The 21,835-nt window shown below is 43.3% G+C and overlaps 3 protein-coding genes across 3 annotated transcripts in view; 2 read left to right on the top strand and 1 right to left on the bottom strand.

Moving 5' to 3' along the window:
- Positions 1–4,599: 4,599 nt before the first annotated feature.
- Positions 4,600–12,302, top strand: LOC119318419 (protein ACTIVITY OF BC1 COMPLEX KINASE 3, chloroplastic-like). The gene is made up of 17 exons (XM_037592975.1): positions 4,600–5,037; positions 5,132–5,395; positions 5,481–5,647; positions 5,750–5,927; positions 5,999–6,051; positions 6,200–6,343; positions 6,431–6,535; positions 6,869–6,994; positions 7,087–7,284; positions 7,659–7,765; positions 8,048–8,210; positions 8,466–8,531; positions 8,684–8,777; positions 8,921–9,033; positions 11,136–11,206; positions 11,389–11,581; positions 11,710–12,302. The coding sequence occupies exons 1-17, from the start codon at positions 4,644–4,646 to the stop codon at positions 12,133–12,135; spliced, it is 2,862 nt and encodes a 953-aa protein (XP_037448872.1). The 5' UTR covers positions 4,600–4,643; the 3' UTR covers positions 12,136–12,302.
- Positions 12,278–21,588, bottom strand: LOC119318420 (acyltransferase-like protein At1g54570, chloroplastic). Its single transcript, XM_037592976.1, has 14 exons — positions 21,249–21,588; positions 21,085–21,132; positions 20,888–20,947; positions 20,405–20,563; positions 20,200–20,304; positions 19,899–20,002; positions 19,471–19,592; positions 19,174–19,282; positions 18,952–19,082; positions 18,583–18,744; positions 17,586–17,793; positions 17,349–17,462; positions 16,971–17,053; positions 12,278–12,554 (listed from the first exon to the last, which is right to left on the bottom strand). The coding sequence occupies exons 1-14, from the start codon at positions 21,562–21,564 to the stop codon at positions 12,278–12,280; spliced, it is 1,998 nt and encodes a 665-aa protein (XP_037448873.1). The 5' UTR covers positions 21,565–21,588.
- Positions 21,589–21,594: 6 nt separating this feature from the next.
- The window catches only part of LOC119316109, a 1,834-nt gene continuing 1,593 nt past the window's right edge, over positions 21,595–21,835 (top strand). Inside the window, exon 1 of the mRNA XM_037590471.1 lies at positions 21,595–21,604. Within this exon, the coding sequence (XP_037446368.1) occupies positions 21,595–21,604 (10 nt within the window). The remainder of the gene's footprint in view (positions 21,605–21,835) is intronic.

Genomic DNA, 21,835 nt, shown 5'->3' with positions numbered 1-21,835 from the left:
TACTGGGCCTTTGCGGGCCTGCATCCTGGCCCAACAACAGGTTGGGTTTCTAGTCGTATGTAGGCTGTTGTGGCGCAGTAGACGGGCTTTTTTGCTTTATTTATTTTTGTTTTATTTATTTTTGAGTTGTTTTTTGCTGTATTTAGAGTTTCTTTGTGAATATTTTTGCTTTAGGTACAAAAAATTACAAACTTTCTGTTAGTGCCGGTAGTTTACAAATTTAAATAGTTTAAATTTTGAATTATTTGAAATTTGTGTGAATCACTAGTTTGTGAATAACTTAACTTTGAAAATAGATTTTTCAGTGATTCTTTTTTTTATGTTTAATATTAGTGTGTTTTATCATTATATTCAATTTGGCAATGCTTAGGTTATTTAAAAAATGAAATGCCTTTGTAACGGATGAGTTTTCGTCCGAAACCCTGATACTTCGGAAGAGATTGTTCATTTTGTACATGAAGTGCATCCAGTTTTTGCGGTAACCCTCTCTACTTTTTTGCACATGCTATGTGGGTGAAATTATGATACCATGCCAACTTTTAACCTTTTCTGAGTTTATTTGAAATGCTTTTCAATTTCAGGGTCATTTAGCTGAAAAAATCAGTAAATGCATGAAAGAATTTGTTTGCACATAAAATTTCTTCGCGTTTCAAATGCCAAAACACATAACTACCCTAACTATTACAGAGATTCCCTCCTGGGTGTGAAACACAGAAGAAAGTGATGATAGTGAAGCCGATCACATCCCAGATCTTTGGGTGTGAAACTTTTTCTTCGCATGTGTCCCTTTGCGCCGTAGCCATGGAAAATTTTCATCATTTAACTGGATGCTCGGGTCAATATTCACTGTGAATGGAGCAATTTCATCAAACTTTTTATAATCTTCCGACATGGCTGTCTTGTCATCCACTCCCACGATGTTTCTCTTCCCAGAAAGAACTATATGGCGCTTTGGCTCATCGTATGATGCATTCGCTTCCTTATCTTTTCTTTTTCTCGGCTTGGTAGACATATCCTTCACATAGAAAACCTGTGCCACATCTTCAAATCCTCGTTTTCTCTTTCAACTAAATTTAACCTCTCGACAATAGGGTCGGTTGGAATTTCCGGTTCAACTACCTCCTACATACAAATATCTATGTCAGCTTGATGGGCATAATTTGTCATAAACATGAAATGTAACAAATAGTTTTAAAAGAGAATATACCACATCCGAATCATAACCTGGACGAGGGCCGACGGGGACGGATATCAAAACCATGGCACTATGTATAACAAACAACGTATGAGTAAGATGATTATATGAGTAACTATATATCCAAATCACACAAATATCAATTTTTTATATAAAACATTCATGAACAAGAGGCTCAGCACAAGGTGGTGCCGGCGACGGGACGTTGCGGGCGATCGACGGTGGTTACGACGGAGATTTAGAAGGCACTAAGTAAACAACACCTACATATGCAAACTAAGTGTTATTTTTGATCTCAAATTGCATATAAATCAAATACTAGCACATATATATAATTCCTCCCAAATTATTAAACTCAAAAATTAATCACTATATAAAGCATTGCACGAGCTAATCTAGCAATGAGAGATGAAAGGACAAAGTTGCTAACCTTTGTGATCATTTGAATGGATGGGGGCCTTCAAATCTTAACAAATTTTGGGCAAAATGTGTGATGAGTTTGAGAGGAAGAGGGGAAGAACAAAGAGGAGAGGGGAAAGGGGAAGAACAGAGCGAGTTCGGGTGGATGAAGGGTGTATGTAGGACGACCTTTAGTACCGGTTCGTGATACGACCCGGTACTAAAGGTGCTGGAGGGGCTCCGGACTGACAACATCCTGCCACCACTCACTTTAGTACCGGTTCGTGGCACGAACCGGTGCTAAAGGTTCGCCACGAACCGGTACTAATGATGTCCGCCCGCCTAGCCATTGGAACCGGCACTAATGGACACATTAGTGCCGGCTCAAATTCAAACCGGCACTAATGTGCTTCACATTTGACCCTTTTTCTACTAGTGAAACAAGGAAAAAACAGAAAACTGGCACTGGGCTCTAGGTTAATAGGTTAGTCCCAAAAATAATATAAAATAGCATATTAATGCATATAAAACATCCAAAACAGATAATATAATAGCATGGGACGATAAAAAATTATAGATACATTGGAGACGTATCAAGAATATGTAGGTGTACCGGCCTATCTGTGGGTTAAAGGAGAATACTTTTAAAAGACTATGTCTCAATCTTCCGATCAAGGAGGTGGTCGAATCTTGTGGCGAAAAGAGTGCAAACCTCTGCAGAGTGTCAACCTAATCGATTAGCCGTGTCCTTGGTTACAGATAACTTAATCTTTTAAGAGTGGAAATGTCGGGAGATCTCGCCACCCTTAATTTAATCAACTGGGTTTAAATAAACTTGGGAATAGATTGAGTTGGGGGCACCATCTCAATCATATGCTATTTTGTAGTGGTAGAATAAATTCTTTTATGATAGGGAGTAATCAGATTTGTGCAAAATTAAACTAAGAACTTTCCGACAGCCAAATTGCATGTACAAACAGGTTAATTATATGCTAATGATGTGACTTGCTAGTACATTCCATATACTGACCTACACGGCTGCAACCTATCATGTTGCATATACATTCAACAAGGATTAAGATGTGATAGGTCGATGTTCTACACTCAGCTTTTGCTTGTGGAGTTGATGGACTTATTTTACTTCTATGCTTCCGCATTATTTGTTTTATATGGCCTTATGCCATATCTTATGTAATACATTGTATTGCTTCTGGACTATCGATGTAATAAAGATGTGTGTTATTTTTGTTATTTCATCAAGTATTGTGTGTGCTAACAAGTCGATTAAGGGACTAGCACGGTAAGCACAGAGACTACAATTCTTACCGGCTCGAGTCGGTGCATATTTCTTTACGGAGGGAGTATTTACGAAAAAAGCATATACTACACGTATCTTGAGACAGCCTTTCCATTATCAATAGCTAATTGAGAAATGCTACATGAAGTTGAATATGATGTTCATGTTAATTTTGTTTCCTTAACTCTTGAATGATTAGGTCTGATTTGGGTAATATTTCAATAATCACTTCCCATGTCATACTTTATTGAAATATTACCCAAATGTGAAGTGATTAGTCTTTTTAGTACAATTGCCATGCCCTTTTTTCCTTTATGTAAGGTGTATTTTTTGGACACAGTGATCAAGACACATAATTGAGGAGAATTTTGGATGAAAATACCCTTAACTAATTAGGTGGTTAGTTGCTTAATTAACGGCAACTAAATAATCAAAAATCTAATAAAAGGAAACTGATTCTCTCCGCACCTATAATCAATCTATGGGATGGAGGGAGAGAAATGTGAGTGCATGCAATCTAGGAGAGAGATCTATTTTTCTACTACCTTCCTATTAGGGACTACGTGCTACTTTTTATCTAAGACATGTATTGAGTGGTGGAAGGGCATGTATGGAAAACTGAGAGAAAAACTGAAATACACCTTATACATTGAAATTTTTGGGAAAAACAAAAACACCTTATACACCCTCTTAAAAAAAATAAAAACTGACATGTTAATTTTTAGTAAAATTGCCATATACCTAAGTGAAAAAACATCCTCTCTTTTTTAGGGTAAAAGAAACATCCTCTTAACAATAAAAATTGCCGTGCAAATTTTTTCACATTGTGATTTTTTTTGAGAAAAAACAAATACACCTTATACATCCTATTAAAAAATTAAAACTGTCATGTTAAACATTTTAGTAAAATTGCCATATGCCTAAGTGAAAAAACATCATCTTAACAATACAAACCGCCATGCTAATCTTTTTAGTAAAATTGTCATATGTCTAACTACAAAAGCATCCTCTTAACAAAATGAAAACCGCCATGTGAATTTGAAAAAGGGGCAGCTGGGATTCGATCCCATGTCCCATGATGTAGGCTCAGGAACATAAACAAATTGGTTTGGTGGTGGGGTTTTGAAAAAGCCATGGTTCGCTAGCTTTTGTGCCACAACGAGTACTTCAGGCCCTGTTTGGTTCAGCTTTTATCGACAGATTCCGCTGCCGCGCAGCAGAATCTGAACCAAAGGAAGAACCCAGCAGAATTCGATTCCAGAAATCCGCTGCCAAAATCCGAACCAAAAGCGGAAGCCGCCCAGGACGTGCTTTCCAAAATCTGATCCCGCCGTGGGCCAAAATCTATGTATCAGCTGGTTTGCCAAATGACCTACATCTTTTTCACATCAGATTTTCCACAGCTGCTTTTAGAAATCCACAGCCGAACCAAACGGGCCTTAGAAAGTCTGGTGTGTCTTCTCTCATGTGTCAAGATTCGTGCAACGAAGTCCGACGGCAGAAAGAGGGTTCGTCGGCTAACATTTCCGACTTTTAAATAATTAATGGGAGGGGTTTTAAAAAGGTTTTTTGAAAGTGTAAGAATGGTATCCAAGTGGATCGGCCAGTTCGCTGGCCACGTGGACGATGAGCCGGTGACGTGTGCGGCGCGTGACCAGTGAGCCTCCCCTCTCGCACACTTTTGCCGCCGTGTCTACCCCCATCACTCCCCCCTCCCTCTCCCTGCTCCTCCCGCAATCCGGAGCGGATGCGATGTCGCCGCTGGTGCGGCCCGCCGTGCTGCCCGTGTGCGCCGCGGCGAGCGGCGGCGGAGGGGGCAACAGCGACAAGTGGGCGCCGCGGCAGCAGCGGTCGTGGTGGGGGAGGAGCAAGCAGAGCCTGCCGCACCAGCCAGGCGGTAGCGGGGGGCGGGGAGGAGGCGGGGGCGGCGGGGCCCTGGACCAGATGCTCGGCGTCCTCCGCCGCGACAGCGAATTCCTCCAGGCCGCTGCCGGCGCCCCGCTACGCGACGCCCTCTGGCTCCGCTTCCTCGAGAAGAAGCAGCAGCAGCGGAAGCGGCCGAGACCTAAGCCTGCGGAGCAGCAGCAGCAGGAGGAGGCGGCGCCACCACATCCCCAAGCCCCGGCGTTCCCCGCCTACCCTCCAGGTTCCCCACCGGCGGCGAGAGCACATGCCAAGTTAAGCTCAGCTCACATCACATTGCCTTGTTTCTGACGGCATTTCCCCCAAATTTTCGGCAGGGTTGTCTTGCGTGGAGCTGGTGATGGCCGATCTGCAAGCCCTCAAGGTGTACGCCGATTCCTCCAAGCAGGAGTTTGTGCTCCGGTTCCTCGGAAGCAAGCAGCAACCCCCTCAATCCCAGCAGCAATCTACTGAGCTCAAACCAGTTTTCAAGAAACAACCTAAACCCAAAGGTCCCAAACCCAATGGACAGCAGAAAGAGCAGCAGCAGCAGCAGCAGGCGCTTCAGCCCCCGGCCTTCCCTCCTAATCCCCACCCACCAGGTTCCTCAGCGTACACAGCAAGACTAGACATCAATTAAGCCTCACTGGTCACACTCTTAACCTTTTTTCTCCATGGATTTGGTAGGTCTGTCTTGTATGGAGCTGATGATGGCCGACGTCGATGCCCTCAACTTGTATGTCAACTACTTCTTGGCCATTCTCAGCACTCCTCTGCCCCAGCATTACGATCCCGATCTGCTCGCGCAGTACTTCGTCTCACGGCCTCATATCCTTGTATTTCGCACGGTTCAAGTAAGCTACAACTGGCCACCATCTTTGCCTTTACCTAGATTTTTTACTTGCTTCAGCTAATTTGTATAATGGTTTGATGCAATACGTATATCTACCCTGTAGATACTATTCGCATTCCTCGTGGGTGCGGTAAAGGTGCAAATGTTTAAAAAGGCCAGTCTGACCACAGATGCTACCCACAGCACTAGTGTCAGCAACGAAGGTTTTGATGCTTCACAATACATGGTTGGACAGCTTCTCAAGGATACATTTCTTGACCTTGGACCTACTTTCATTAAAGGTCTGGTATCCATGTTTGGTAGTTTTAAGCCATGGTAGTGGTCATCCACTTATCATATCTTATGTATGCAGTTGGACAATCCTTCTCAACAAGACCTGATATCTTAGGCTCGGAGATTTCTGAGGTTAGGTAAAACTACTCCAGGATACTACCAAATTTTACATTCATATTGCTTCATCTTCTTAACAAGCATTTGCTTCACACTTTCACAGTTAAGTAGTGCTCATATTATTTCACTAGAAATTAAACTGGCCTTAGCACCTCAATTTCAGGCACTTGCCGAGTTGCATGAGAGAGTTCCTCCTTTCCCAAGAGAGGATGCAATGAAGATCATTGAGGGAGAATTTGAGCGACCTGTTTCGCAGGTTTTCAGTTACATTTCTGATGAGCCTGTTGCATCAGCTTCCTTTGGACAGGTAATTTTTTATCCAAGATCTTTGCCCTCTGCTTTGTTTGGAGTTGCTGATATATTCTTATTCATATTATTGTACCATCTCCATCAGGTTTATCAGGGGCGTACATTTGATGGTGCTCTTGTGGCCATAAAGGTTCAGCGACCGAACCTTCTTCCTTCTGTATTGAGGGACATCTATATACTACGCCTTGGGGTCTGTAATTTTTCCTACACTTCTCTCAACTTGCTATGTGCAATTTATTATTTGTATTGGCCTGTCAATAGTAGTCACTTTTTCAGGACAAGTTTTACCTTTCTATCGTCCAAATATTTTGCTCTACAGTGATAGTGTAACTTTGGAACCTGGCTGGACACGAGAAGTACCACATAAATTATTTCTTCCTATATCATGTTTAGCTTTCCTGTTCTTTCCATGTCCTTTAGCCCTTTGTTTTGACTGTACAATTGCAGCATTTTCTATTATCGTAGTCTCATTTTGTGTGTTGCCTTGTTTATTCAGTTGTTTACTATCTACTATTTATTGCAGCTTTCTTTTGTGAGGAAAGTTGCAAAGCGAAGAAGTAACATTTCCCTCTATGCTGATGAGTTGGGTAGAGGATTTGTTGATGAGTTGGACTACAATATTGAAGCTGATAATGCTACTAAATTCCTGGTGCTTCTTTGGTCTTGTCCCCCACCCATGCTTTGCTAATGTATGTCTTCTCTAGGTTTAGTTTTAGCTAATGATTTCCACTCCTCTTGCAGGACACTCACTCCAACTATTCATTTGTCATGGTTCCGAAGGTTCTCAAACAACTTACTAGGAAGAGGGTTTTGACTATGGAGTGGGTGGCTGGTGAAAACCCCAGGGAATTGCTTTCTCTGGCTAAAGGAATTTCTGGTAGCATTGCTGAGTTGTCAGAGAAGCAGAAGTTGGATGCAAAAGCCCGCCTTCTTGACCTGGTATTTAGTACTAGTAGTAGTTTGTTCAGAAAAATTCCTTAGTTATTTGTCTGATTTGACATAAGATGAGCGCCATAAATAAGTTCATTACCAACCGAGCAGTAGTTCTTGGTAGCAAATATTAGGAAATGATGTTATGTTCATTCATAACTTAGTGAGTGCTTCTTTATCAGTTAAAGGTTGCAATTCAGGACTCGGGTAGTTTTTTTACCAACTTGTGCTTGTCTGAGAATAACGCAAAATTAAAAATAGATATCTTGAAACCTGAAGATATTCTGTAGTATATATATGGTTTACCAACAATTTGCACATTTCATGATCCGGTTTGAACTTACTGGTCATGATTTTAACTTGTTATTTATTTCGATAACAAGGTCAATAAAGGTGTCGAGGCATCATTAGTGCAGCTCCTTGAAACCGGCTTGCTGCATGCTGATCCTCATCCTGGGAATTTGCGTTATACACCTGATGGTCGTGTTGGGTAAGTACCGGTTTATTTCTGATGCATGCTACAAAGTAAATGACCCGCTACAGTAATGAGTAGACCAATATATTCATATGGCACAAACTTCTTTTTGCGAAAAGGAGGTTGTACCCCCTGCCTCTGCATCGATTGATGCACACAGCCATTTTATTGTGTAGTTTATCACATGGTACAACCTACAAAGGCCCACAGTTTAGTTTGCTCTGTGGAAGTATATTTCAAATGTTTTCCTGGTGAAATATTTGTTGAGCTGCGGTAACATCTTCTTAAACATGTTAGGTTTCTTGATTTTGGGTTGCTTTGCGAGATGGAGAAGAAACATAGCCGAGCTATGCTTTCGAGCATTGTGCACATAGTAAATGGAGATTGGGCTTCCCTTGTTTACGATCTGATTGAAATGGATGTTGTTCCACCAAGAACTAATCTACGGCGAGTGACCATGGTAATATGTTTGAGCAGAATATGTTTTTATGTACCAGTGGGCTGAACTAATTTTAAGCTACTACCCTTGGATCATTGTGTACTTTAGGAACTCATAAAGAGAAGGGTTTTAAGAACTAATCCTCTGCCATTACCACTTGGATAAAGAGAAGGGGTTATGAACTCATAATACATTTATATGCTGTGATTTACTGCCCCATTAGATTATTTTTTATATTTATAATTATTTCTTACTATATTGTCTTTGCTATTTTAGGACTTAGAGGATACATTGGGTGAGGTAACCTTTGAAGGTGGAATTCCAGACATCAAGTTTAGCAGGGTGAGTAGCCTTTTGTCTCTGTAGATTCAGTTCCTTATACAGTTGATCTGATATCTCCATTTCTGTATTATATCTTGAACCAAGTATTTTCCTTAATGACATCCATTTCACATTGTTGCCGGGGTTCTTGAACCGCTGCAAACATCTTTTAGGTACTTGGAAAAATTTGGTCCATAGCACTTAAATATCACTTTCGTATGCCACCATATTTTACGCTGGTCCTGCGGTCAATTGCCTCTTTGGAAGGTTAGCTTGTTCATCGGTTTTTAAGATAATGAACTGGTTTGATAAATACATGTATAATTGAGTTGTTTACTCCAGATTAGTTTGTTTTGATTGCAATTTGTTTCTTCAGAGGTTTGTTTATACCCTTCTTTTGTAATTGATAGGACTTGCCATAGCACAAGATGGAACTTTTAAAACATTTCAGGCAGCATATCCGTATGTTGTTAGGAAGCTTCTGTCTGATAACTCACTTGATACTAGGAAGGTCCTGCATGAGGTACTCCTTTTATCCCAGTTAATTTCCAGAATGAATATGCATGATTATATACCAGGAAGGTCCTGCATCTAATTGATAGCTTCACTGTTCTGTTGTCTTAGCTAAAGTTAGTCTTTTAAACACATATCATTATCCGACTACTCTTTTATAAAATGACTAGTTTTCAGCTAATAGGCACCACTCAGCAATATACTTTCATATTTAGGATCTTCCCTTTTTTCTATTATAAAAAGATTCACAGAAGAATCTCTTTACCTCAAATAGTAGTTTTGGTGGACGAGCACCTGATAGCTCGGTATCGGGTCCGCAGAAGATGCTTTGGGATGGCCTATATCGATGTATTAGTGCGAGGTACAGATAGATGAGTTCGTTGTATTTATGATGTATTTCATCCATGGAAAGCGACATCTCGACCACCGTAGTTAATGCACACGACACGTTTTTGCTGCTTGACTCATGTCTCCTGTGGGCTATGCATTTCCGCCGGAGTACCAACACAGGTTTTGGTACAGCAGATACTCAATTAAGTACTCCCTCCGTTCGAAAATACTTGTCATCAAAATAAATAAATAAATAAAAGATGTATCTAGAACTAAAATACATCTAGATACATCATCTTTTATCCATTTTGATGACAAGTATTTCCGGACGGAGAGAGTATAGTTTATTAATATTGCAATTACTCTACAAACACAAATCTTTTATGTTTAGGAAAATGTACCTCCATTGCCCACAAATATTTTCATAGTTATGCTCTCTCTCCACATTCGAATATGAAATATGTTCATCAACCAAGTATTAGGATAGATAGGTTGATTTATGCGCTCTCTCTCTCTCTCTCTCTCCACATTTAAATATGTTCATTAACCAATATGTAGTACTCCCTCCGGTCATTTTTACTCTGCGTGTTAGATTTGTGTCAAGTCAAATTTGCAAAGTTTGACCAAATTCCTATTAAAAAATATCAACATCCACAATACCAAATATGTATATTATGAAACTACATTTCATAAAGAATCTAACAATATTGATTTGGCATTGTGAATATTAATACTTTTTTCTATAAGTTTGGTCAAAGTAGAGATACTTTACTTCGGACAAAACTTATATGCAGACTAAAAATGACTGGAGGGAGTACTGAGATTAGCATCATTGCCACAACAACAAAATCCATGGAATTTTTTTTTGCGGGTGAACAAAATCCACTAATTTAACTCCATTTTAAGCTTTGAACGAAGTACTTAGTGAGAAACATCAGGAAGATTTGAACGGAGTAGTATGAGAAAGAGAAAGGATGTGGGACGAGTGGATGGCATTGTATCAGTAATTGCTCACACTGTTTGGGCTCAGGTCCTCTGCCACCCATGCATGGCACATTTACTCCAACGACCAGCCTATCGTATTCGGTTTGTATTACTGCGAGTTCTACCGAGACAATTTCCCAGCGGCACATCACGAGGCAGATATGAATGGTCCAGATACCGACACCCAAGGTGCTCGTCCGCTGAAAATCCGCATTACTCTTTACCTCGACTACTTTCGAGCTAGTAACATGACCCACATTTAAGCAGCAGTGTTTACTAGGGCCGAGGCTTCTTAGAGGGTGTTTGTTTCCAGGGACTTATTGGTTTAGGGACTTAAAAAAGTCCCTATAAGTCCCATCTAAACCAAACAGGAGGGACTTATAGGGACTTAAAGTGGGCATTTGGGACTTATGAAATAAGACTCTCAAGGAGGGACTTGTAGGGACTTATAGTTGCAATATGGTCTTATAGAGACTTATAAGTCCCAGGAACCAAACAGGTAAGGACTTTTTAGGGACTTGGGACTTATAAGTTGGGACTAAAAAAAGTCCTAGGCCTTATGAACCAAACAGGGCCTTATCTCCAGCCCTGGGCTCCCTAGTTCCTCTTTCAATCTTCTAGCAATATGTAATACTAGTCTAGCTGCTCCGGTGGTTTGTATTGTACGGCATGGAAACAGGTCACAATTTTAATGTTCTCTGGCACGTGCTTCTCCATAACAAAAAAGCATCTGGCATATTCTTTTTTATGGCGAACATCTGCCATATTACTGACGCCAATCATATGTAAGTAACACAGGTGATTTTCAACAGAAGGAAAGAGTTCCAGTGGCACAAGATTGCAGTGTTTCTAAAGCTAGCATCAGCAAGGTAGGTTTCCAGTTCTAGATTTATTTTCTCAAAAAACCAAGCAAACTTAATTGCTTTTCTGAATGGTCTGGAGCCTCCTATTAGGATGCTTAGTTTTCAGCACTTCGAAATCAAACAAAATATTCAGTTTTGTCTGAAGATACGATATGCGTGCTGACATTATTCTCATATATGTGATGAAGGGGTAACTTCAGGCAAAACACTGGCGCTCTGCCCGAGAGAAAGGGTCTGGATGTCTCAAACCTTGCAGAGATCAGTGACGCGTCTTCCCTCGACCGCGCCACACCAGAAAGGGCGATGCATACTGCAAACCTTTGTCTGAGGCTCTTACTATCAAGGGATAGCATTGTGATAAGGAGACTTATAATGACAGCAGTACGTAACGTAACGACCCTTTGCTATTTTCAGACACTTCTTAATCTGAATCAACTAGCTCTCCTGACTGTTCTTTCCTGAACTAAATTGAACTGAGTCTTGAGCTCACTTTGTGTTCGGTTGTGCAGAACCACAAGTCTCTTGCCCGGGACCTGATCTCCAAAGACGCGGCGATATTCCGGGCCCTCCTGAGCCGGGCTCTCGCCGACGTCGTCTGCCAGTGGATGGTCAAGGCGGCCGGACTGAAACGGTCCAGGGACCGCATGGGTGACGACCTGGGCATGTCCCTGTCCAAAGAAGCACCGATTTCACCTGTGGTGTCGTCGTTACAGGAGGTCGTGAGGGACCGAAGGCTGAAGGTCATATTCTCAAAGTTTGTCAAGGATCTAAGGGAGGAGCCAATGCTGATGGTCAGGGTGGGCTGGAGCGCGCTCGTCGTCTCGGCCGTGTCCGCCGCCATCGGCGCGCACCGCTTCGCCGTCCTCCTCTCGGAGGAGTATCTGCCGACGGTGTGGACGCCTGCGCCTCCGCCGCCGCAGTTAGCTTGGAGCTAAGAGTTTGTAAATGAGCACGCCACTTTTGTGTAGTATAATCATGTAGAGTATTAGTATTATGGTATGGGTCGTGAGTTTTTGAGAATATATACATACACCATACTTGGTGCAACGTGCAACATTACTAGTAGTACTATGTATGTTAAGGGTTGAAGGCTGGGACTTCAGTTTTGGACCCCCTCACAGCTCGGTAGAGGAGCCTGGGCAGGATGCTCCTGTACCTGTCCTCCCTCTTCTCCAGCAGGTAGGCGATGATTTCCTCCACCTCCGATTTAACATCGAAGTAGAGCTCGGTCGCGGCCCGCCGGTCGGTGAGCACGTCCTGCCGCCCCCTCGTCGGGATCGGCTTCCCGAACCGGTAGTAGAACCGGCCGGGAATCTTCGGAACTGCGCCGGGGAAGATCACCTCCTGAGTGTCCCTGCAGCAGAAACCAACCTTAGCCTCAGTCCATGGAGAGAACGAATGTATGTTCCTAGCTACTTCCTTCCTTCGTCCCATAATATAAGAACAGTATTAGTGTCAAAAATGTGTTTATATTAATGAAACGGAGGGAGTAGTAGTAGTCTGGTACAACCGGGTCGCACGAGGCCAAACGGGAGACCACCTCGTGCGCATGACATCTGGCAGCATGAATCTCAGCGCAGAGTCACCTTATCCCGAACCGAAGACCAGGTCGAGCGTGCATCAAATCCCTAGCCCAACTCCTCCGACGCCCCCAATTCCGGCCGCCGGCGTGATCCGCTCCGGCTGCTCGCCACATCGCCGCCGGTGTGCTCCTCGACGCTGGACCCAACTCCCCTGCTCGAAGTCCTCCATTCCCGCGGGCACGGCCGCGTTCGTTGGCGGCCCAGGTCGCGGCACCGTCGTAGCTGCTCGTCGGCCTACTCCTCGACGCCGGCCTGCTCGTGGCTCTCCATCCCCGCCGGCACCCACCATGTTTTCCGGCGGCCAAGCTCGCGGCGCCACGCCATCTACCCTTGTCATGCCGCTGCCCATGGCAATGCTCCTCGGCCACATTCGCGGCGCTGCCGGCTTATTGTACAGGCTTCATACGCCCCTTGGCTCCGGCCAACCGTTTCGACGCTGCTGTGTCACCCTGGTCGCTTCTCGGCAAACAACATCAACTAACAACTTCCTGTAGATTTTTGTGTGTGATTTGAGCTGTAAAAGCCTGAACAAAGGCAACTATTCTGTATTTTCCTTTCTGAATTTTATTCTCTTACAAGACTGGCCTATGATGTAAACGAATTTCTGTGTGAATGAAAGCTTGTGGAATTTGCAATGTATAGTTGTTCTTGTCCACTCTTCATATAATGTGTTGCGACATTTTCAGTGTATTTGTGCTGTTGAACATACTGATCACTTGTTTCCTTCCAATATCTGGTAAGGCACCAAGTATATGCACCCTTGTGTGTGTTGTACAACTGATCAGTTGACAGAGACAAAAGAAACTTTGTAGAAACCATTGTCAGGTGAAACACTAGCATATAACAACAGAAGAAAATGATAGCTTCAGTTTGTGTTGCAGCAAGTAAATAGCACCATTTGCCAGGTGAAATACACACATAGCAGCAGAAGAAAATGATAGCTTCAGGTGAAACACTAGCACATAGCAGTAGAAGAAAATGATAGCTTCAGTTTAATAGAATATATGTTTGATAACAGATGTTCAACATTGTCAAGTGACACACACATAGCAGCAAAATAAAAGGATAGCTCTAGTTTTATGCTAAACCAAATACATAAACCATATAGCTGACATGCCCAGCTAACTAGCATTGAGGAACCAACAATACATTATGCATCAACGCACGATCGGGCTCGTCACGGCTGAAACCTTGATGTACTAGCACCACCGTTGAAATCCAGTTGACGAGCGGCCGGCGGTGTTGTGCCATCTCCATGAGCCTCAAGCAATAGTCTTGTGAATTCTCCTTGGATAGGTTGACCTAAAAATGATGGATACTCTCCAAATGCCATGGATATTGATGGATTTATAGTACCACCAAAATCATATTCCGAAGGGCCAGCTGCGGACGGAACAAACACGGACTCCTTTGCTGGATAGTTTGTACCTTTTCCTGCAAATTGTATGTAGATATAAGAAATAGAAATGAAACATTGCTACTTATTCACACAGAACAAGCAAACGTACCTTTTTTTTGCCTTTCTTTGCTCCCTCTAGCACATCTATTGATCTTTTTTGCTTTGAACCTTTTATTCGTTCAGGAGCTCTAAATGGCACCATTGTTTTTGCAACATATCCAGTCATTTCAGAGGAACTTTCAGAGTCCTCATCTTCACCCAAGTTTAAATTGCTAAGTAATTCTAGTGCTTCAAAAGCCAACTTATCAATACCATTGTTGAGATGTGTAAGAACCTCCTTTGATGTTTTGCACTTCAATGCAAGTGAAATCATCTTTCGACTAGTATGTGCAAACATGGATTCTAAGCTATCATTGCAATTCAGTTTTGATGTAAAAATTTCTTGTTTTGCATACTTCGTCCATCTGTTCGATATGTACTGACTTGGCAGGATGATGATGTTGCAGCATGTGAAAATCTTATGAGCGTGCTTGCACAACCATACAATTTGCATGAACAAGATATCTCCAAAGTAGCTGGGTTGAAAGCCACTATGGCTTCATCATTCTTGTACTCGAAAGATGTCACCTTGTAAGTGCTAATTGTGCCATCGGTGCTCAGGAAAATACATGATAAACTGAATTGCTTCTTAAATTCCTCTTGAAACTCAGAATAGAGTGTCCTAGTATATGATTCAGCCGCAGTCTTCAACAAAGGTAGGTTTGGTAGGCAGGGTACTGGAATGGTATGGCGTGACTTGTAGTCTTCGTATTTTTCTTTCCGGCGAAGACGAGCAATGCACTTATCATATGCTTCTATCAATTCAGAAAGACAAAGCCTTTTGCGGAAAGTTTTCTTGAACACGTTGTTCATTCCTTCACTCCTTTGGGTTGATGTCATATATGCACTAAAAGTATCCCGGCGATAGATAGTAGCCCACTTCTCACGCAACTTGTACAGATTTCTTATCCAAGAATTATCCTCAATCTGATACTTAAGCAATAGCTCATGCCATCTATTCTCAAAATGTGCCAGTGATCTATCTTCATACACACACCTTTTGAATTCTTTAAGAAAATTATCATTGTCGCTGATTACTTGACTTAGATGTTTTGCAGCATTTTGATACAAATGCCATAAACAAAGACGATGCCGTGTTCTTGGGAAAACCCTTCCAATAGCATTTATAATGGTGGCACATTGATCGGTGAATATTGTTTCAGGCTGCTTACCAGACATAGCTTGTAGAAAGGTTCTAAAAACCCACTCAAAGGTATCTGCAGATTCATTAGATAGTAGTGCTGCACCAAAAAGAATAGTCTGCTTGTGATGATTAACACCAATAAACGGAGCAAATGGCATTTGAAACTTATTTGTTGAAAATGTGGTGTCAAAGGAAAGGGCATCTCCAAAGACAGAATAGTCCATGATAGCTTGTCCATCAGTCCAAAAAATGTTCATTATTGTACCATCATCATCATCTAACTGCATGGCATAGAAAAACGAAGGGTCCTCAGCTTGCTTGTTCTTTAGATACTCCATTAATGTTTGTGCATCTTTGGTTTCCAAATACTTTGAGCGCTCACTTCGCAAATAATTGTTGCAATCCATTTGCAAGAAGGGTATAGCATCTTTACCATACCAAAGCTCGCAAAAATCATATATTTCGGCTTGTTTAATTCCCGATGTCCTCATTTGCTTAATCATGTGGCGATCGGCATCTAAGAGTTGACGCTGAGATCTAAGCATGTGCCTCTTATCTGGACTTACAAGCTGGTGATTGTGGTCGAGCGTAACTTTCTGAGCAGTCCAAATTCCCTCTTGATTGATGCGGAATTGAACTCGAGCCATACAATTAGTCCTCGAAATAGCTTGTTCTTTCTTGGCCACATGTGTTGGATTAGCATTTTTCACACCTGCCTTGCTACAAACAAAATATCTGGAACTTAAAGTCCCATCTGCTCTAAACTTCAAGTGGCACTTCCTAATGCTAAATCCCTTGGTTTGAGCATAAGAATTGTAAAATTGGTACGCCTCTTCTTCTGACTGAAAGCACTTCCCAACTCTTGGAGTATTATCTGCATCTTGTATGTCTTGATTATTCACTGGTGTGTTGCTCATTCTCGGCTGGCCATTAGTCTCAGTTCTTGGCAATTGCTGCAAGGTAATTGAATCAATCAAGAGATGCTTCAGGAAGAGAGGATCGTGCTAGCTGTTGCATGCGTACTGGTTACTGAACTTACCATGGTTGGAGTAGCTGTGGGCAGAGAGGATTCTGGAGCAGAGGCCGCCGGTGTGCTGCTCATCGAGGGCTGGCCATTAGTCTCAGTCGTCGGAAATTGCTGCAAGGTAATTGAATCAATCAAAAGAGGCTTCAGGAAGAGGGGATTGTGCTTGGTGTGGCATGTGTACTGATTATTGAACTTACCCTGATTGGAGTAGCCGTGGGCAGAGAGGTGGTCTCCCGATCCAGTGCCTCGTTGCCCTCGTCGGGCTGCGCCATCTTGGCACGCCGTCGCCGGCGAGATGGAAGAGACGGAGATGAGTTTTTTCGTTTTGGAAGATGAAACAGATTAGAAGCTGAAAGGACGGGGCGTGGGGCGTGGGAAACGAAAGTGGGGTGGGCTGGGCTGGAAGCCAGGCGAACGCTGCGTTGAGATTCATACGCCAGATGTCATGCGCTCGAGGTGGTCTCCCGTTTGGCCTCGTGCGACCCGGTCGTACGAGATTTTTTTCCGTAGTTATGGACCTTAGCTTCAGATGGTTGCTGTAGGCCCGCAGCAGCTTCCCGCCGAAGGGCACGCTCCTGATATCGTCGTATGTCCAGAGCAACTGCAGATTCAGAAGGGGTGAGAACGCTGGTTAGAGACCGCATGCGTGCATGTGGTTGCGCTCTGTATCTCTTACAGCTTCTTGATATGTTGATACCCAAGAATAGAAATGTTTACTTGCAAATAAAGAAATGAAATACGTACGTCATTACTCCATTAACTCAAAATAATTGCACACTTTAGGCCAATATACTTTCGGAAGTGGTTGGACTTAGTCCATAAACTCGTTTATTCAAACAAATAAGGCCAAAACCTTAAACCACTTGAAAACTTGAAAGAAACAGGCAATGGCTTACGTTCACAAGGTCATCCTCTCCGACGACTCCAAACGGCACGATGGTGGCGTCGAACTGCGCCGCCATCCTGACGAACTCAGCCTGGTCCGGCCAGAAAAGCATGTGCTCTTCACCCTACAATCCGCATTCCAAACAAGTTCAAATGTATCCAAGTTCACAATCAAAATAGCATCTACGTACTCAGTTTCCGGAGTAGAACAAATTAGCAACAAATTCTGTTGTGCACCCTGCTCCGACCTTGCAGTGGAGCGCCTCCCGGTAGCCGCCGGGGTAGAGCAGCACGAACTCGCCGGCGGCCAGCAGCTCGTACATGCACCGGTAGGTCATGGGCACGCCGCCCCACAGGTTGAGGAAGTCGAAGAGGTCGTGCCCCTGCGACCGCGTCCTCGCCTTCCTCGGGAACAGCAGCGGGTGGGCGACGCCGCGGACGACCACCTTCCTCCGCCTAGGGATGGCACCCGCAGGGTTTGGGTACGGGTGGAGCCACCCCATACCCTTACCCGTCACATTTAAGCTTACCCACCACCCGTACCCATACCCGCCAGTGGGTACAACTTTGTCCCATACCCGTCACCCGACAGGGTAAATGGGTACCCGCGGGTCAAAACACCCATGTTTGATAACATCAATTTGAGCAACATATAATCATAAACAACAACATATAATCATAATTTATAACAGTTTTGCTAAAACACATCTAGATGTACCATAAGTATTGCACATCTAAGTCCTATATCATTAATCTTACGTTGAGATTTGTGTGAATATTTTCTTTTTCTTTTTTCTTTTCCTCTTTGTGCTTGATTCACTCACTTAGATGTGCAATAACTAGAGCATATCTAAATGTGCCCTAGACACACCCAATTTATAAAGGACAACACATCATAACATCAATGCATACTTATAAACAACACATCATAAACATCAACATTTTCTTGTACACACCAAAACATCAACACATAGTCATAAATAGTAGCACATAGTCATACATTTAAAGTTCACAAACTCAAAACAAAGGGTAGAGATAATTTGTCCGTACTTATTAGATTTTATCAGGGTACATAGGTATGCATGTATGGGTTATATGATCCCATACCCGTACCCGCTCTACCCGATGGGATTGAGGTTTCCTCATTTATATACCCATGGGCAAGTTTTTGTCCCATACCCTTGCCCTAATAGGGTTTTTACCCGCAGGGTACATGGATAATGGGTACCCATTGCCATCCCCCGCCGCATCAGCTCCGCGCCGAGCGGGATGATCTCCGTGCCCATCAGCATGTGGTTGCCCACCAGCAGCACCGGCCCCTCCTCCGGCAGCCCCGCCAGGCCCCGCACCACCGCGCCGTCCTCCATCGTCGAGTACATCGCCGGGCACGTCTTGAGCATCGTGCCCCTGTTATTATTATTATTTACAGTGTGTAAGTGGTACTCCCTCCGTAAACTAATATAAGAGTGTTTAGAATACTAAACTAGTGATCTAAACACTCTTATATTAGTTTACAGAGGGAGTACGTAGTAGTACATTCATGATTAATTATTCGGCACGTATGAATGAAGGATGTAAGAATTTGCTGCTGGGTGGGGTGATCTTGGTTACTACCTGCTGATCTTGTCGGCCTCCTTCATGTCGGTTGCCGACGGCGGTATGTAGTCGCGAACCCGGTGGTAGCGCCTCGAGTGGCGGTAGAGGGAAGAGCACTTGATGATGGGTGAGACATGGACACCATGCTCCTGAAATTTTCATCACCATTGTCCTTTGACATGTTCCTTTCAGTGCATAAGATATACTGCAATCTGATAAAGTCTGCTTAAAAAAACTCACCAGCAGCAAGCTATGGCCATGCTTCTCAAAGAAGAAGACTCTGCATTTGGGTAACTTCTTCTGTAGCCTGTTAGCTTCAGATTTGCTCGGAAGTAACCTGTCGGCACAGCTGAGTGCAAGCATACAAAAGAAATTGAGTCATGATAATCCAATCGTTCGAAATCCGACAAAAAATACGCATTCAAACCAGAAACGGTGCTAAATCATGCACTAGTAGAATTTATCACGCGACATAAATCTGCAGCTAACGATGAGACTGAAAGTAGAGAACGGAGTGCGCCTAATAAGGTCACAAACCTGGCTAGCAGTAGCACCTCGGCTGTAACTGATTCTATATGGCTATTAGCGTATGATGCAGCCTGTTTGATCAGTTTAATCTTCCATTTTAGTGTGTCCTTTGGTAGTTTGTCCAGCATTTTCTGCAATTAAAGGCGCACATATATTGCTTCAAAACTGAATAAATTTGAAGGCACATATTTTGTGCACACCTTAATCTTACAGACCAAAAGAAACACGAGAAAAAAAGATAGCAGAAACTGAATTTATTTCCAGACCATTTTCTCCCTTAATTTGAATTTTTTTTTCCCGAAAGGTAGGATAACCTTTGGCCTCTACGTCAATTGATGCACCCAACTATTTACTGACATACTTTAATCCTTAATTTGTATTGTCTTGATAAAATTAGATACATAGAAACAAGATGCAGAGAAGTCGATGGTACACACCGAATGCTTCAGGGAAGATGACATGTTACTTGTCAATCTGCTGAGTGCTTCTAAAGGATGCCTCCCACTTTTCATTATACTCAGTGCCATGTTCACCTCATTGTCTGGTCTCAATGAACAGGAAGAATAGAAGAAGCAAGTGCAAAAAACTTAGAGAACAAATGTAAGCTTATGACATAACGGTATATATCCGGCAAGTTTCAGTCCAATAAATGCATCAATGTTTTTGCTTAATTTCTATCCTATTCCTACATTTGTTCCGTTTTCAAATTTTCTATGTTGGACCCGACAAGGTACTTACGGATGTTGTAATTCAGTAGAGCTGCAGCTGCAATACAGACGCGGTCCGACAACGGGCTGAAAACCGACAGAAGTGTTTTTATGCGTGATCTCTCAAATGATGTAGCTTCCCCAGAAGAAAAGGGAGACGAAACAAAAAAATGTATATCAGAAATTTTTCATAAATAGGCAGGTTCACTGGCACACCATCAGAATTTCTTGCATACCTGGATTAACTAGTACCAGTACCAAATCAGTGCCAGGATTGCGAGCGGCGACTGCAAGAGCTATGCATCCTCCAAATGAATTCCCCAATATGTAGATGGGCTTAGTAGGAGAAGCAGAATGCTCTGCTCTCACAACATCTTCTACCATTGTGACAAGTTCTGAAAAATAAAAGGAGCTAAAACCATGCAGTTAATCTTTAGTTAGAACTTAATAACCAGACATGCGGCGTTGGCTCTGCTTAACGCGTTTTGGGGATCTTTTGTTTTTGCCACATGTCAACCTGAGGGCATGTCTCTAAAATATGACTTTGTGTGCTGTGTGCATCTTCATGATGCATACGTTGAGAGAAATGAAATACTCCATTTCCAACAAAAAGGATGTCTTTCACTCTGAATCTTAAAACAAGCTCAGAATTTCACTTGAGATGGAAAATACACGGAGAGAAACTAACAAATTGAATACACTGATATCCTATCCCATACCTTCGAACGGCGTGCGGTCGCGAAGAGGAATGTGCATGCATCTAAGTTCAAATATCATGCAAATGAAGGAACAAATGCATAATGTGTCCTCCTTTTAATTTACAAAAACTTCACACTGTATTCGAAGTAGTATCACAATCAGACTCGGAGTTTGCCATAAACTTTTCCAAGTAAACTGATCTTGGTATCTCACGTTCCAAGATCCTTGTGGTGCATGCAGAGCCCCATCCCCATTCCATCTATCCCTGCAAAGATTAATATGTATGTAACCCCAAATCATAACCCCTAACAGGAAATTCAGGTATAAAGACATGCATTGCTGTCGAAGGCACAACATTTCCACACATGAAAACACGTTAACCTGGCAGATACAGCATGACTGGGGCATCCTCGACCGCCGGTTCGCCGGCGTCGACGGGGCAAAGCCAGCGGGGCGGCCGGCCGTCGTGCTCCACCAGCTCCCCGATCGCCTTATAATAGTGGCCCAGGTCATTGACCGTCCCGTACCCATCATCGTACAGCGGCTCAAGACCCCTGTAGCTCGCCTGCACTCTCCCGGCAGCGTGTGCGTGTCTGGACTGGCAGCTGAACGAGCCATGCAACCGTCGCTGCCGCAGCCCTTGTCGCCATAGGGGGAGGGCCTGGGGGTGTACCAGGGAGAGAGAAAGAGTCGCCATTGCTGCGAAGCTTCTTTGAGTGTCCCAGCCATGGCTTCGAGTGAGGCTTATGAAGCTCATGAGGTGCGTAGCGTAACAGACATAACTGAATTTCAATGAGGCGCGGAGAGCGTGAGGGATTTTCATTTTATTCATCCGGCGCCGGGCTCGAAATGGTTCGGCCCAGCGGGCTCGAAGTCCGAGTGGGCCGAGGTGGGCGTCTCGGGCCGTACGAGGAGGCCCGCGAAAGTAAAGAGGGGGCTGCCGGAAGTGGGGGGAAGGGCAGATCGGC

The sequence above is a fragment of the Triticum dicoccoides genome, chromosome 6A, assembly GCF_002162155.2.
Source record: "Triticum dicoccoides isolate Atlit2015 ecotype Zavitan chromosome 6A, WEW_v2.0, whole genome shotgun sequence".
NCBI lineage: Eukaryota > Viridiplantae > Streptophyta > Magnoliopsida > Poales > Poaceae > Triticum > Triticum dicoccoides.
The sequence above is the reverse complement of the archived record's forward strand: the minus strand, read 5'-3'. Positions and strand labels throughout refer to the sequence as shown.

What these genes read in the sequence shown, in the direction of transcription:
- LOC119318419 (XM_037592975.1), top strand. Translation starts at nt 4,644, where the DNA reads ATGTCGCCGCTGGTGCGGCCCGCCGTGCTGCCCGTGTGCGCCGCGGCG. An exon ending in TCCTAATCCCCACCCACCAG is followed by an intron (nt 5,396 to 5,480) that starts GTTCCTCAGCGT and finishes TGGATTTGGTAG; the next exon opens with GTCTGTCTTGTATGGAGCTG. An exon ending in ATCTACGGCGAGTGACCATG is followed by an intron (nt 8,211 to 8,465) that starts GTAATATGTTTG and finishes TTGCTATTTTAG; the next exon opens with GACTTAGAGGATACATTGGG.
- LOC119318420 (XM_037592976.1), bottom strand. Translation starts at nt 21,564, where the DNA reads ATGGCGACTCTTTCTCTCTCCCTGGTACACCCCCAGGCCCTCCCCCTA. An exon ending in CGACCGCACGCCGTTCGAAG is followed by an intron (nt 20,564 to 20,887) that starts GTATGGGATAGG and finishes TTTATTTTTCAG; the next exon opens with AACTTGTCACAATGGTAGAA. An exon ending in AGCAACCATCTGAAGCTAAG is followed by an intron (nt 12,555 to 16,970) that starts GTCCATAACTAC and finishes TTTCTGCTGCAG; the next exon opens with GGACACTCAGGAGGTGATCT.